This window comes from Xiphophorus maculatus, chromosome 22 (assembly GCF_002775205.1).
Source record: "Xiphophorus maculatus strain JP 163 A chromosome 22, X_maculatus-5.0-male, whole genome shotgun sequence".
Taxonomy (NCBI): domain Eukaryota; kingdom Metazoa; phylum Chordata; class Actinopteri; order Cyprinodontiformes; family Poeciliidae; genus Xiphophorus; species Xiphophorus maculatus.
The window spans coordinates 14,373,963-14,389,207 of record NC_036464.1 but is presented as its reverse complement, the minus strand read 5'-3'; the positions used below and the strand labels follow the sequence as shown (position 1 = coordinate 14,389,207).

General features: G+C 38.9%; 1 protein-coding gene across 4 annotated transcripts in view; it reads right to left on the bottom strand.

Moving 5' to 3' along the window:
• march8 (membrane associated ring-CH-type finger 8) overlaps positions 1 to 15,245 on the bottom strand; it is an 86,101-nt gene that overhangs the window by 39,249 nt on the left and 31,607 nt on the right. For 2 of the 4 annotated variants that reach the window (XM_023327052.1, XM_023327053.1), the window contains exon 3: positions 11,832 to 11,987. The exons of the other annotated variants lie outside the window; for them this stretch is intronic. In XM_023327052.1, the coding sequence (XP_023182820.1) occupies positions 11,832 to 11,987 (156 nt within the window). The remainder of the gene's footprint in view (positions 1 to 11,831; positions 11,988 to 15,245) is intronic. 4 annotated transcript variants of the gene reach the window in all.

Here is a 15,245-nt window from a genome sequence, read left to right as displayed (position 1 = left end):
GTCAGGTTCACTGTAGTGCTTTTGTGAACATCCGTTTTAAAGGCTTGCCTTGCTCTGAACTTTGACAGGCCTTTCCAACACATGAACACGCTTCAATTCAAGCCGAGCTCATACAGACCAACTACTGTTGATTTTAGTCAAAGTCTTTTTGGCTTGAACGGAAATCTCTGGTTGTGAGTTTGAATGGATGGTCGTGGGTTGTTCGTGGTGATAGATGCACCAACTACCAATCATGACCAGTGATGACCTAAGACAAACATCAAGCTACCCTATTTTCTGGGAAAATGGTGAAGCCCAGTCAGTATTTTTTCCACAGCATCCTCCTTTCCCTCTTTTTACTCTAGTAATGAGAACATTACAACCCATAGTCCTACTCATACATTTATTGTTTGATTAATATCTGATGTGTCGGATGCACAGTCAGGCATCGTTCATTGTGTAGCATGACAGGAATTACCATTGTACCAATCCCACGCAACGAGACATGTTTAGATCCTGTTTTGGAAATCGCACAGTGTGCACCGGGCTTAAGCCATCCTAATGCAACACTGGTTGTATTTGTTTGTGTCATTGTGGTGCTGTAAGCAGAACCTCCTAAATAAATGAGCAACTCATCTGTAGCCATGCGTGCACCTCTAGCAAGCCTCCACTATCAAAATTCAATGACTGTCCTTGAATGACAGTCAATGAAACCTACAGATAAAGAAAAAGTTTAAAGGACTTTAATGAATAGATGATAAAAAAATAATTTAGCCTTAAGAAAAAGTTAAGGCTCAATTCTGTTGCATCATCTTAAAGCTTTCTTCCTTCAGGATTGCTCTCCAGGTGTATTCAGGTTGATTAGTTGTTCCTTTTTTAGCACAAATAATAATTAGCATGCAAGCCAAAGCGTTGCACAGAGCTCAGCGAGACGTTCAGAGCTTGAAACTGTTTAACTCCTTTCCTGCTTTCTTCCTGACCTGCCTGCTGTGGTCTTCCTGAAGCTATTTGTTCACCAGTGTTTTCTAAAAAGCCACTGAGGACTGGACTTATACCTGAGATTAAATTGGCTCCATTTCCTTATTTGGTACCATATCTCTAATTTTATTTAAGAATGCTACAGTAAACAGGGTTGAACTGAAATGCATGTTTTTCTTTTTTATTTGTGAAATGTGAACTATGTATAATTTTTGACCCATGTCACACTACTTTGTTTTGGTCTGTCACATAAAGACCCAATAAATTACACTGACATGTTACAACCACAAACTTCAAAGTGTAAAAGGTTAAAGGGATAAACATAAAAATCTCGATATATCACTGATTAAGAGGCAGTTGCTAGATGATATAATAATAACTCCACCCAACCCAATCACATTTGACAGTCTAAAATGTCCTTGCAAACCAGAGCGAGCAGAAGAGAAGGTGAAATGTTTTAGAGCTGGATGGAGGGATAAAGACAGAATTTTAGGATAAAACAAAGAGGGGCAGAGGAGCGTCTGACAGACTGATTTCTATAAAGAGAGGAATGTGTCTGGTATCCTGCTGGGCATGAAATTGAGCTGTAATAGCCTTTTCAGTTCATATACAAATATAGTCATGCATAATGATAACTACAGCTCTGTAGCTTGTATTCCTGCTGCATTAGTCAAATCTACCTCCAATTAAGCGAACGCGACAAAAGAAAGACGAGTGAAAGTAAGAAGAGAATAAAGAAAAAAAAATCACCCAAGAATAATTTGCTGCATGAATCGTGTCCAGTGATATGATTTGAGCTCTGCTTTTCTTCTATTCTGAGCTTCTGCTATTCACAGTACATAATCCAGAGTCTAAAATGAAGAGGCAAAAACATTAAGTAAGCCATCACTGTAACAGCATGGCCTCAGCACAAAAGCATCGATTCATCATCCTGAAATAACAGCTTGCTGGCTGCATAGTAGCTTTATTGATTTCCAGCTACAACCCACTGCTCACTGCTCGCAGTTTCCTCCTCCTTTTCAATTCTGGCGCCTGATGCAGAACATCTATCTCGGACTGTGAAAGCCGATGGGGACAGCTGAAAGGGGCCCCTGCTGAGAACGCACATGTGACCATCAGCAGGGTGGTCAGACAGAGGTGGAGGGGAACAAACTTTGTCCCCTTTTTGGGCTATTTCTGTTCGGGCTGCGAGGTCAGGGTCAGGCAGGGCACAGAATGCTCTCAAATTTTGTTCTGAATTTACAAAGTAAGCTTGTGACTTACAGACTAGTTTCCTTATGATACACAGGCAAACAGAAACCAAAAGTGTACAGTGACTTGAAGAAGTATTTATATGTCGCTGGTTAAACATATTGTATCTAGATCAGATTATGTAACAGGGGGTTTTATGATGAGGTGGATTCCACTCATCAGCTCAGTAGAAAGAATCTTTCTACAGAACAACTACGAGTCATGAAAGCAGCAAATGTGGCCTATATGGAACAATGGAAAAGTGAAGATATTTCTGAAAAAAAGCCAAAACCAAACATTTTGACCATCAAAATGTTACATTTGTAAGAAACAAACACTGTCCATCACTCTGATAGTTTTTCTCATCTTATAGTGAAAAGTAGAAGTAGCAGCAGCTTGATGTCACGTTTTTCTTTAAGAGTTGATGGAAAAACACTAAATGCATGGAAATGCTGGAAAAAAATTTTTTTAGAGGCACCAAACACTAAACAGCTAAAGCTACAATGAAATATTAATACAGTATTCATGCATTAAGAGGGGACCAGTCAAAGCCCAGACATAAACCCAACAAAGCATCTGTGGAAATAGATGCCAACTTCATCCAATTTGACTGAACATGATTCACTTTGAAAATAGAAATTGACTAAAATGTCAGTTTCTAGGTATATAAAGCTGGTAGAGACTTGGTGGCTCAACATCAGCATTAACTCAAGTTAATAAAATAACAGTGAATAAAAAAAACCTAATCAATTAAATCAATAAAATAAGACTTTCCTACATTAGTAATTTTTGTGTTAATTCTTAGATATGTATTAGCTGCTTTTGCTATTTTTATATTAATCCTTATTTTTACCCATCTGATGTCAGTCTGCCAAAAATAAAAATGCACAATTTGTTTGTAATGTAATGTCCACACGTCACTGGTGACGTCCGTCACTGGCTTCCTGCAGCAGATTTCTATGACCAAGCACACAAAGGTCTAGCTCACTAATCAACAGCCTACTGTGTGGGACAGAGCAGAACACATTGTTCTTCATAGGAATATGATAACAAACAAGGTTGCGGTGTTGTAGCAGCTGCTCTATATTGGAGACTAAGTGTGAAAAACACTGCAGCCATTAAAAACAAGCAAAACATTAAACATTGAACATGTGTGTATTTTCTAAAATTATTAGATCTGACTGCAAGCTGTAATGGTGCAAAAGAGCTCCTTATGATCACAATTGTTGCACTAGTTTCATATTCAGCCACCCTGCAAAATATCTCAATAATATATATATATATATATATATATATATATATATATATATATATATATATATATATATATATATATATATATATACTGCTCAAAAAAATAAAGGGAACACTTAAACAGGTGTTTAACACTTAAAGTGTTCCCTTTATTTTTATTAGCAGTATATATATATATATATATACAGTATATTATGGTGATTAATGATTCAGAGTCAGACCCACATCATGACAACACATCTGCTGCACTTGATTATTTTTTTTCCATCAAACAAATAGTCATATGAACTCAAGCTACTCTGCCTCTTAGGGCTGCAGTAACCTTCCCCATCACTATTGTATGCGACTAACATGATTTTACCATAAATTTCTGCCTGTGAGGTTCTTCTTCACCTCACGTTATGCCTCTGGAGTCACTCTGAGTCATACTGATGATTGCTAAAACTATCTGAGGTCGACCAGTAATTATTTCTGGTAATTTAACAATTTTGGATCCTAAATCTACCTAGTGCCTCTCTGCAGCGCATGACTCACAGTTTACTTGGCTGCTGTGAGTGGACAAAATACATCAGCACTAACACACACCTCTCGCTCTACTGAATCAATATGACTCCCCAGTTTGATTTGTGCATTCATTCATAGCCACATGTCGCATGAAAATCTGTTAAAATTTCAAACCAAAGGGATTCGGAAATGCAATTTTTTTTTTCCAGCAGATATATAGAGCTGAGTTTTGTTTGCCAGCATCTGTGTTTTATAAAGACTATAAAAAAAGTTAAAAAAAATTTTTAAAAAACGAGAGACTAAAAGCTCCTGCGGCATTTATTGCTCCATCAGTATTCAACATCAAACACCTAAGGCAAGTGATACATTTAAGATGAGATAAGTTATCAGTACATAATCATCATATAGCACAAATTTAATTTTAATTCCTTCTCACATTACAACGCAGGGCGGCAAACTTCATTAATTCTGCACAATATGCAAGCGAATGAGTGTGTCTGAGGTGAGTCATTAGCAGCTATTGGGATGCAGACGGCAGCACAGAGCATCTACGGCAGAGCTTATCATGATTCACAGTCTCGACCCGGCTGACCTCGTGTCTGTAGGATCAAACAATTACTGTGAACAGGTTAGGAAGGGAAAAAGTGAGTGAGCAACCCTGCAAAGATTAAACAAAGTGGCCACTAATGAACAATTTCTCCCCACAGCATTCATAAACCTTGAACAAATGTAACATTTTATGTTAAAAGTGCAAACCGGCTTGTAAATTCATTTGATTTAATGTGATATGTCAACATATCTGACGTTGAAAGACACAATTTTCACATTTTTGTTTTACAAATAAAAATCTTAAAGGTGTTGCATGCATTACAGAGTATCTTTCTACCACTTCAGACTAAGTGACTGAAACTCTCACTCACTGCTTTTTGCAGAATAGTGCAAGCTCAGGCAGACTGGATGGAGAGCTTTAGAAAATAAAATGAAGTTTTACAGCAGATTCTCAATTGGATTTGGGTTTAAACGTTGACTGGGCCCGTCAATCACATGAAAGTGCTTTGACCTGATCCCTTTTATTAGAGCTTTGGTCGTGTATGACATCATTTAAACTTTCCTCTAGGTTATGCCTTGGTTTATATTTTGACTTAAATGGAAGCAGTATTGGAACAATGTAACACAGATGCAGGGAACATGGCCCAATATGTGCTTTACTTAAGTCTGTACATATGATTGGACCAGTTAGTCCTCTAAAGCGCTGTGAGAGGACATTTGTTGTGCAATTAATAATCACATTGTTTTTATTTATCAGTAGATATTCAGTCTACAAATAGCAGACAGAGTTTTTAAAAAGTTGTTTCTCCAAACCAGAAATTTCCTATCTATATGTGAACAGGAGGTGCAAATCCAGTACAAAATGCTTTTTGCAAAATTTCTGAGTTACTAGATAAGGCCTAAATTATACACACCTACTAAGTGACTTCTGGTGGCAGCTCAATGCAATGAATAATATTTGGGTTTATTGGAGAGAAAGTGAAAAAGATTCATGCCACATTATTCAGGTTTTATTCACCTGAATAATGTGCAGAGATCCGTCCCTGAGGACCAGGATTGAGAAACACTGCTCTATCATATAAAAATCACATTTCAAACACATTGAAGTTTATGGTCATAATGTGATAAAGTGTTAAAATATTCCATGCATAATGAAAACTTTTGCAGTTATCACTGTTTGTATACTTTTTTTTTTTTACTGATAAGGCTGCAGGCAAAGGCCCATTTCGTCTTTCCTACAGACAGGAGCCTAAAGAGGGACAACCGGTTATATGATCATTTATTTTTCAAATTTCAGACTTGAAGAGTGTTACAAAGGCCAACTCTGGTTTTTATTGCCTGTCTCAACCCTTTAAGGAGTGAAGAGCAGCTCTATCCAAGGCCATTAAATCCATCATCTGCTCTGAGCTCTGCAAGATTGACCTCGATATAGAGAGAGAAACCAGAAACAACTACACCCCCTCCCCACCCTCCTGCATCCACCTCGTTCCCTTCCAGGCCGCGGTCCACTCACTGTGACATCAGCAGTCCTCACCTGCTGCTGAAACAGATGGCATCTCATCACTGACCCCAGCCAGGTTTAGAAGACCTGCTCTGTACATATACTAATTTGGGAGTTTATAATGTGCAAATCCTCTGAAGCCATTAGCTTCCTCTTCTACCAGAGCAGCAGCTCTTTTACTACGTCTGTTTTCAGATCTAAACAGGATGTAGGAGTCGTAAGCAGCTTCCCTGCAGCAAACCACCTCTCCACAGGGGGGCTCTTGGCACACGAAGGCACCTGGGGTTGCAACTCTTCCTCCCCCCTTCATGTAAAACTTGAATTTCTGCCTTCTAATGTGGCCAACAGATGGAATTATGGAGTACTTCTGATCCAGCTTGACAGAAATCTGTGCACATTTCCTCATTCAGTAGCTACTGATACGAAGAGAAAGGATATATAATCCCTCTAACTCCCACCACACCATCCTTAGACATTGGGAATCTGACTACAGAAAGGTTGAACAAAAGACTTCTCACAAATTTTTGTTTCACGCCATCTTGTCAGGTGAATTAAGACGGTTTAAAGTTCTGCACACCAGCTCAATCCACTTCTCACAACAAGTAACTTTGATTTACACACCCTCTTCCTCTTCCATTCTGTACAATGAAGAATGAAGCTTGCGAAATGAATCGCTCCACCTATACTGCTCCAAAAGAGCTAGGTTAAGCTCCAGTACCTTTTGCCTTCCAGATAAATACAGAAATTTGCACATAGACATTGTTTAACTTGCATACTTCTTACAGAAAGTATGCAAGTTAAACACATATCAATTCATTGTAAAACCATCATTACGATGAAATTATATTTAATCTATGCCTCGGCATTGAAAATAACTTTTTTTTTTTTAAAAAAAGGGGAAAAAATCCTTTTTCTACTATATCCAATTTGCACCCATCATAAATCACAATGGCTTGCACATCAATGTCAAGTTGACCTGTCCTGCAGAGACAGAAAGACAAAAAGCTGCTTTCAACTGCCCCCTGCTGACACGGTCATGAACAAATCCCAACCTCAAAAGGAACACTGAGCAATTACTGCACAGGTCAACTCAGATCCGATACTCTCAAAGTTCTTGTTCAAAGGTGCAAATTCAGTTTAAGGGTAGGCTTAAACTGAATTTAAGCCTACCCTTAAATTCAGGGTAAATTAGATTTAGATTCAATCAAAATCTATTTGATTGAATTTACTGTCAAAAGAAAGAGAGAAACAAATGCTTGTGTTTTGGGTCCATGACCGTTTTCCCTCTTATTTTTGTTTTAGGGAATCAGAATTTAAACTTCATTTAAGCTAATAATTAACCATTTTACACACAAATACAAGCTTAATAAATAAAGAGAATTTAAATTATACAGTGAGATATCCAAGGAGCAGAGGTAACGAGACAGATCCACATAGACAGAATACATAGCAACCTACTCTGGATAATTTATGTCTCAGGGACAACAAGGATACAAAACAGTATTAACATTCTGGTGAGAAATCGCGTTAGTATTATTTTTTTGGTTATCTCCAGCTTTTTCTACCCTGAGTAGACATAGTGTCCCCTCAGAGGCTGTAGTTAAATCTGTTTGCCTGAGAGGAACATGGCTCGAGCAAACCGACAAGGACAAAGCCTCAGTTTTGATTTACATAAAAAGCTCAGATTCGAACTTAAAATTCACTCTACATTTGATGTCAGGGTGAATGATCAACAACAGAGCTGTGAATAACATACCTGTAATGACGTTAAAGGTATTTTTAAAAAAAGATCTCCTCATGTTTCTGGACACGTTTCTTATTCCAACATTCGGTCAACTAGGTTTCAGAAAAATGCTATAACCTTTAATCAGCCCGTCGCTGACGACAAGCATAGCTTTATCCTTTATTTATAAAGAGAGATCCGACTCTGCTTCAAAAAGTCTTCAGTCAACACACATCTCACTTTGCTGTGGATGTTTACAGGGGAAACGTTTCCCGAGGATGATGTCGGGTTTCTTCCCCTGTGCTTTCATGCTTTTCTATGCCATGCTGATTGTTCAACTTATTATAAAATGTATTTGCATCTGGAATTGATTGTGTGTTGGGAGCAAGAATTACCCCCAAGAATTAATCAGATGCTTTGTTCCAAATGACTCAATAGTATTAGAGAAGCCGTTATAAAAAAAGCATGACTGATACGAACATACTACAGACTTACTAGTGGCCAACGACTCTACAGCTTGCGACAGCAGCCTCTATGCATTCACTCCCTTTGAACTGACTTCATCTCTCAAAAATCATCATTCCCCCTCCTAAAATTTGTGAAGTTTCCGGGGTTGTTGCTCATTACTTTATAGCAGCTGTGAGGGGGTGCAGCTGGACGATCCGAATCTCTATGGATCTCATCTTTATGGCACCACAAGGCCCAGCAATGATGAAATCAACGATTGTGTCAAGAATCTGAGTGCTTTGTGCTTTGTTTACATGGCAAGCAGTTGATTAACTTTCACTCTTCCTCCTCCTCGCTCAGTGGGTTGGTTCAACCAAAACAGCAACGATACCACACACCAAATAGGTGTACTTCCATACCGCCACAGCTCACAATAAGACGACTAAGGACTGCAACTCAAATGAACCTGCAGAGTTGATCAAACTGTGATTATCAAGCCGAAATGATCAATCTCACCTCGGGTTAGGAGGAGGCTGACGGAAAGATGGAAGAGATGTGTGCAGAACAGGAGGCTGAATTTTTCAGTCAATTTTCTGAAAGGAAATGAGCATGGAATCCCAGCAGGTTTATACAATTTCCACTGCTATCCAAAGCATAATTTCTCAATTTCCCAGCCTATTCTAAATATCTTCCACATTTTCACCACCCTTGTATTTACTCAAACCTCCATCCAATCACTGTTCCACTCTCACATCCAATAGTTAATATTTAGTTAGCCATCAGTCTGCGTTGGGCAAATATTAGGAAAGTGGAATCATTTCCACATGGAACATGACCGAGGTCAGGTCTCTAAAAGGAAGCAGATGGACAAACTTTCTGGGTGAATTCTTGGTGGGTGTCTTTTGCTTAAAGGTGGTCTCTAATCTGCAGACTAGGGGTTCGATCTCTGGCTAGAGCACGAGTCAAAACGTGCTTTGGCAACAAAGTGAAGCCAACACTTCGCCTAAGATCAACTAATGAGTTTGGATTTATTTTACTGGCTACAGCATGAGCAAACAACATCTGTGGGGGTCCTGGAGTGTCTGCTACTGGTCTGAAGTAGATTTGTGGCATCTATGGGTCTCCGACCACATCGACAAAAATGCTCAAACTCTGTTTCTGCCCACTGCTGTTTCACTACATAGGTGACATAAGTTTAACAAACACTCCCTCAACAACTTAGAGGCTCAGAAGCTGTCTGCTCCTCTATCTCAGCCTTGAGCCAAAACCATAATACGGTAGGAGAGCTGGATAACATGGTAAACAGGAATGACTTTTACAGATAAGACAACCAAGGACAGTTCTGCTTCATGCTCAAAAACAGGAAAAAATACTCCACTATCTCTGCCATTTTGTGCTAAGTCGCTCTGCAGTGATATTCTATCTGGTACACTCTGATAAACAAGCTTGTTTTTTACATTCAGGAGTTGTAATAACTTATCTGGGAATAACATGAGATTTACCAAATATTAGCAGCAGCATTATCTTTTGACAGAATCCAAGTGAGAAGGGCCTGTCTGTCCAGTGGCGCTGCCCGGCCTGTGAGGAAGGACAGCGACAAAATCTGGAGGATTGTGGGTGATGTATAGGAGCATCAGAAAGATCGGCATCCAGATACTCAATATAAGATGTGTCACCATGTCTTTAACTTAGACAGCACAGCGATGTCTACTTTAAATCCTTTGGCTTCCCTTCTTTTGAACATTGTGAAAAATAGCAGAAAGCTTGTTTATCTGTAGAGTACCATTAATAAATGAGGTCACTTCAAATTATTTAAAAGAAAATATAGCAACAGAGGTCAATGAAAATTACACTAACATGAAAAGGACATCAAAAGAATAATAGCGATAAAGTTTTTTGTCTAGAATGCCTAGACATGCTAAAGAAAGGTTAAAATGTATAAACTTATCTTTTTCCCTAGTGGGAAAACAACGTTTTCTGATTAAATTGAATAAGCAGTTTCTGTACATCTCAGGTTTTCAGGGATTTGGTTCGATGGTTGAGGAGCAAAGAAACTAAATCACACCTTCTCATTTTTTAGTTGTGGTCCTGGGAATATAGAGAAATCATCTCTTGACAGTGACCACTAAAGACACAATTACTACAAATAAAATGAAATGGGCAGATTTAGACTTTACTGGGTGTTAAAATTTAGATCTAACTTTATAGTCATGCTTTGTTTCTTGCATGCTGAGTAATTTCAAACCGAGTCCTAAGAAAGAGCATGTGAGTAATGAATAAAAGTGGAGCATCGAGAAAAACCACAAATAAACTGTTAGTTCATTCAGATTTATAATTTCCAAATGACCCAAATTAGTTCCAATCAACAAAACAAGATCTGAATCAATTCAGCACAATGCATGACAATACCATCCATCTTCCCAGTATTAACTTGTACTATCAAACAGAGAACAATAAACCAACACAAAAACAAGTCCCCATTGCAAACCTGACACTTTCTTTGTAAACTAACCCTGTTCTTTGTCCGTTGTAAAGGGCTATCTTGTCGAACATGAGAAAATGCTTTGAAATGATCTCTAAATTATTTGTAAACTAAAATCACAAAGAACATTTTTAAGTGTGCACTTACCATGCAGTTGTCCAACAACTCTGTCATTCATCACAACAAAGTCCCTAGGAAAGATTAGTATAACTGCTGCTACAGGCCCCTGAGGTGAAAATCGCTTGAAAATGAGTTACTCTGTTCCAATAAATATAGTTCCACCTATTTTCTACGTTGGAACTGAAAGTGAGGCCTTAACACAGCAAATATAGTAACAAAGACATGTAGTATACAAGTGCAGAAAGTAGGTAGTTGTTTCTTGATAGCATTTGTTGTCCACAATGAAAGGAGAAAGTATATTTCTTCATAACTTGCAGAGGAAGTCATGTGATGTTTAAATAAAAACATTGTTTTTGGCAGCAGCTTAGTAAAATCCAAAGAATCTGGTTCCTCTACAGACCCTCTCTGCTCGTTTCAGGACATCTTGTCTCGCCAGCCTGAGATTTTCTTGCGGTCCCATTGTAATTTATTAACAAGGTCGACAAAGGCCACAGCCTTGAAGATTTGTTTATGCTGCACACATGCAAAGGGCAGGGCAGATAGCCGTCACACCTGAAGCAAAGGATAACATGACAGCCCTGGCCGCCATCTCTGGCCTGTTTGGAAAGTGTTGTGGATTTCAACAAACACATCAATCAAGATGACAGAGACCAGGCAGCAGGTACTCACAGTTCCTGGTCTTACAAATAGGATTCACCTGAGAAGACTTTCTTTTTTTTTTTTTTTTTGCTTTAAGAAGCTTTTATTTCTAAGAAAGAAAAAAAAAAGGTCCAGAGCTCTGAAACATTGGACCAGTCCTCGGAAGGCACACTACATGAATACTCACTGATGTGGCAAAGTGGAAAACCAAAGCGATCCTGCAGCTTCTGACGACCCCGCCAGGAGCAAAGCTGCAGCATGTCTGTGTTTAGGAGCCAACTATCTCCCTCATTCCACTAGCATTGTCTCAGCGCTGCCAACGGTCTGTTTCTACAGCAACAACAGACTCTCGTCTCATTTCCTTCGTGGTGTTTATAGCATTCCTTTTTTTTTTTTAAACCTCATCTGTTTTTTTCTCCTCTCACCTGGCCCTTCTCAGTGTCTGCTGGGCGTGCCTCATCGATGCTCATTTTCTGGTTGATGGAGGTGAATGTCAACGCAGGTCCACAGTCCTCTACAGCGCTGAATGAAAAGCTCATTAGGAGGCCGAGGGTACCAGTGCATTCATGCTGCTGCACGTTCTGCAAGTTAAGGAAGGAGAAGATGAGAGCGACGCACAATTTCCTGGTCAGAAGCCTCTGATCAGTCTTACATGAGATAATTTGTCACTGTCCATTACGTTTACAAGCCTAAGAGATTTAGGTGCACATAAACTGAATTTATATTTAATTTTGAGAAAGAGAGGAGAGAATTTAAATAGATAAGTTGCCCAGAAATCAGAATTGACTACTTTTGCCTTAATCTCTGACTAGTGATCGACAGGTCAAAAACGATTAAATTGGATTTTTTCCCCTCTCTATTTAAAAGCAACAGAGCTAAAAAAGCCTCCAGCATTTTCAGTCTATGCACACATCAATGAACAGCATGTATTCTTGATCACCCTGGGTTGAATAAAGGTTGTATTTGTGGGACTACAATGAGGGGAAATTCTGTTATTTATTTTCTACCATCTTCTTCAATCTGCAGCCTACTTCATTACACATTCTAAGCATTAGAAGAAATTGGTATTGTCCAAGAAAAACATGGCTGGCGCATCGTTAGATTTAAAGGATATTTATTTAGATCATTCTAATTATAGTGAACACAGCAACATTTCAATGATGGCAGCAGGTTTCTAGCAGTGACAGAAAAGCTCAGAGTTGGAAGGAGAATGGATGGAGCTAAACACTTGAATGCTACACGTTCGAAGCAAGAACTGACTTAAGGCTAGGTTGGAGTTTCACATTCAAACGGCATTTTGACTCCAAACATGCAGCCAGAGGTAAAATAGAATAATTTAGATCAGTGAAGCTCAACTCTAGTCCCGGAGAACTACTGACCTTTAACTTTAGGATGCTTCTCTTTTCCCCAAAAAGGCACAATGGAAATACAAACCACACTTTTATCACTGTTTCATATTAGTCTATCATATCAAATCCTTAAAGCACTGTGGTTGTAATAGTAAATTATGTAAACAGGTTCAAGAGGTCTGAAAATGTTTGTATCTTTTGTATGTTAAAAAGGCTCTACAGTAAAACAAAAGTCTAAAAAGCAAGTGTTTCATAAATCACAAAAGGAGACCCATGGTCTATTGGATAAAAATAAATACTAGTGCGTTTGTGTGCTACTACAAGTAGTCTACAATTAAAATTTAACAACTAGCTATCGTGTCTAACTGCAGCCATTCCACACCTGACAGCCAGGGGGGAAATGTTCGCAACGTGGTCACAGAAATGAGTGCACAGGCGAAGATCTACCACACTCAACTAAAAGCTGGATTGCGAGTACAACTGAGGAAAGAAAGGAAAGAAGGAGAGGAAAGATTAACATTCTTCAAAAGACAGGAAGTGGAGGACATTTAACTGAACGCAGAATGTAAGAGACTGAGATGTAATGAATCTCGTTGAAAAATATCGTAAATAACAAATACCAACAACTCCACCCGAATTAGTTGTCTGAGAATCATGTCTAACTGGCACGGCTGATTGCCATGTATCTCTTTCACTCAATGCACTAGAGACTTGTTATGTGCCTGTGCTCTCACTGCATATTTGTTTTCCACCTGGGATGTGCAGCTCCAGATGCAGCGGATGCATCTACCTGCCACCGAGTGTCACAAAAGTGAGACAACACACTGCAGGGAGGGAAGCATCTGAAGCGCTTCCTGGAAGAGAGAAATTTGGGCTCTCGGGGTGTTCGGAGCCAAGCAACTCATGACAGTGTAGTCAGCATATTACAAGAACTCAGAATGCCATCATCCAGTGATGAGAGGAAACAAAAAAAAAAAATGTTGAAAGCAAAAGTGAAGCTGAGGCTGCGGCAGCGTCGCTTTGATGAGGTGGGAGATGTGGCATTTAATCCTTTTCATGTTCCAACTTCAGGCCTCCTGCCTGTAAATGAGTTAGTCTGTGTTTTGATACATTTCCTTCTGGTTCTGGTACAACAACATCCTGAGTCACCCTCACATGATTGTATTCAAAGTGTGAAAATGCAAAGTAAATGGGTTTCCTCCTGAGATTTGGACACTTTTACATTTGTTGGCCGCCCTCATAAAGCTGGGTAAAAAGCCTCAACATAAACTTCTCTTTTAAAGCAGTCGCATATTGTCACATTGTACTTTGCCAACAGGACAAGTATTAACCATCTATAACATTTCACAGTGTTGGAGCATATGAAGAGGAGATGTTTGGCCAACCTCTTAGACCAGCCTCTCTGCTTTCATCTCCTCAACTCATCCCAAATGTTTTCTATTGATTCAGGTCAGAGGACTGAAATGGGACTGATTTTGAGAGACATTAATCATTTTATGTACATTTGACTATGTTTTGGATTAATATCCCATGACAAAAAACCCCCTCAAAATAACCCATTTTTTAGTCCACCAAATTTTTTATTTAAAATGTTTTTGTATTTCAAAAATCTTATCATGGCCATGCACTTTTACAAGTTTCCCAGGACTTTTGAAAGAGAAAAATGGCCCACAGCATCACAGATCCTTTGCAATGCTTAAACAGTGGACACATGGTGCTTTTCCACACATTCACATCTTGTTTCATATCTTCTGCACCTGCAATTTTGATTGAAGAAAAGCTCAGGCTTAGCCTCATTTTATCCAGCTGCATAAAGTCACAGCAGAGATTCAATTTGTGACTGCAGGTCAGGAAAGGTCGGTCATCCCTCTCAAATAAACAATCATGTGGCAAGAAGATATCATTAGAACTGGCAAAAATGTTAATCTGACTTTTTTTATTTTAAATTGTAGAAACATTCACTTTCTATATTAGCTTATTTTATTGGATTATTTAAGACGGCTCATATGTGAGTGAAAGCTTTTGTTCCTGCTAATGAGAGCTGAGACTGATCAATTTAATGGAAAGCAGTAAAAGCACTAAAAGAAAACTTGATTAATATCCAGCATTTTCCCAGCATGCTTAGAACCATCAACCTGATCAGCAAAGGAACATGTCAATATTAGCTCTTATCGTCCCATTCCTCCTTTCTTTTTTTAGGCCTCTACAGACTAAATTTACTCAACCATGTAAAACTTAGTATAACAAAGAGTGTCACAGCTACTGTAAGAACATAAAACACTCCATGAACCCATCCTGGGGGGTTAAGGAACAATATATTTAACAAGGTGAGGCCGAGTCCTTCCTCACAGCACTCAAGGCCCTCAAAGGCCTGACTGTCATGTCGTCTACTCCACGTTTAATTACATTTTCTGCACTTAACCATCAAGTGGCTCCTGGGAGACTTATGCAAATCTTACACAGACAGCCAGACCAACACCAGCTGCTGGC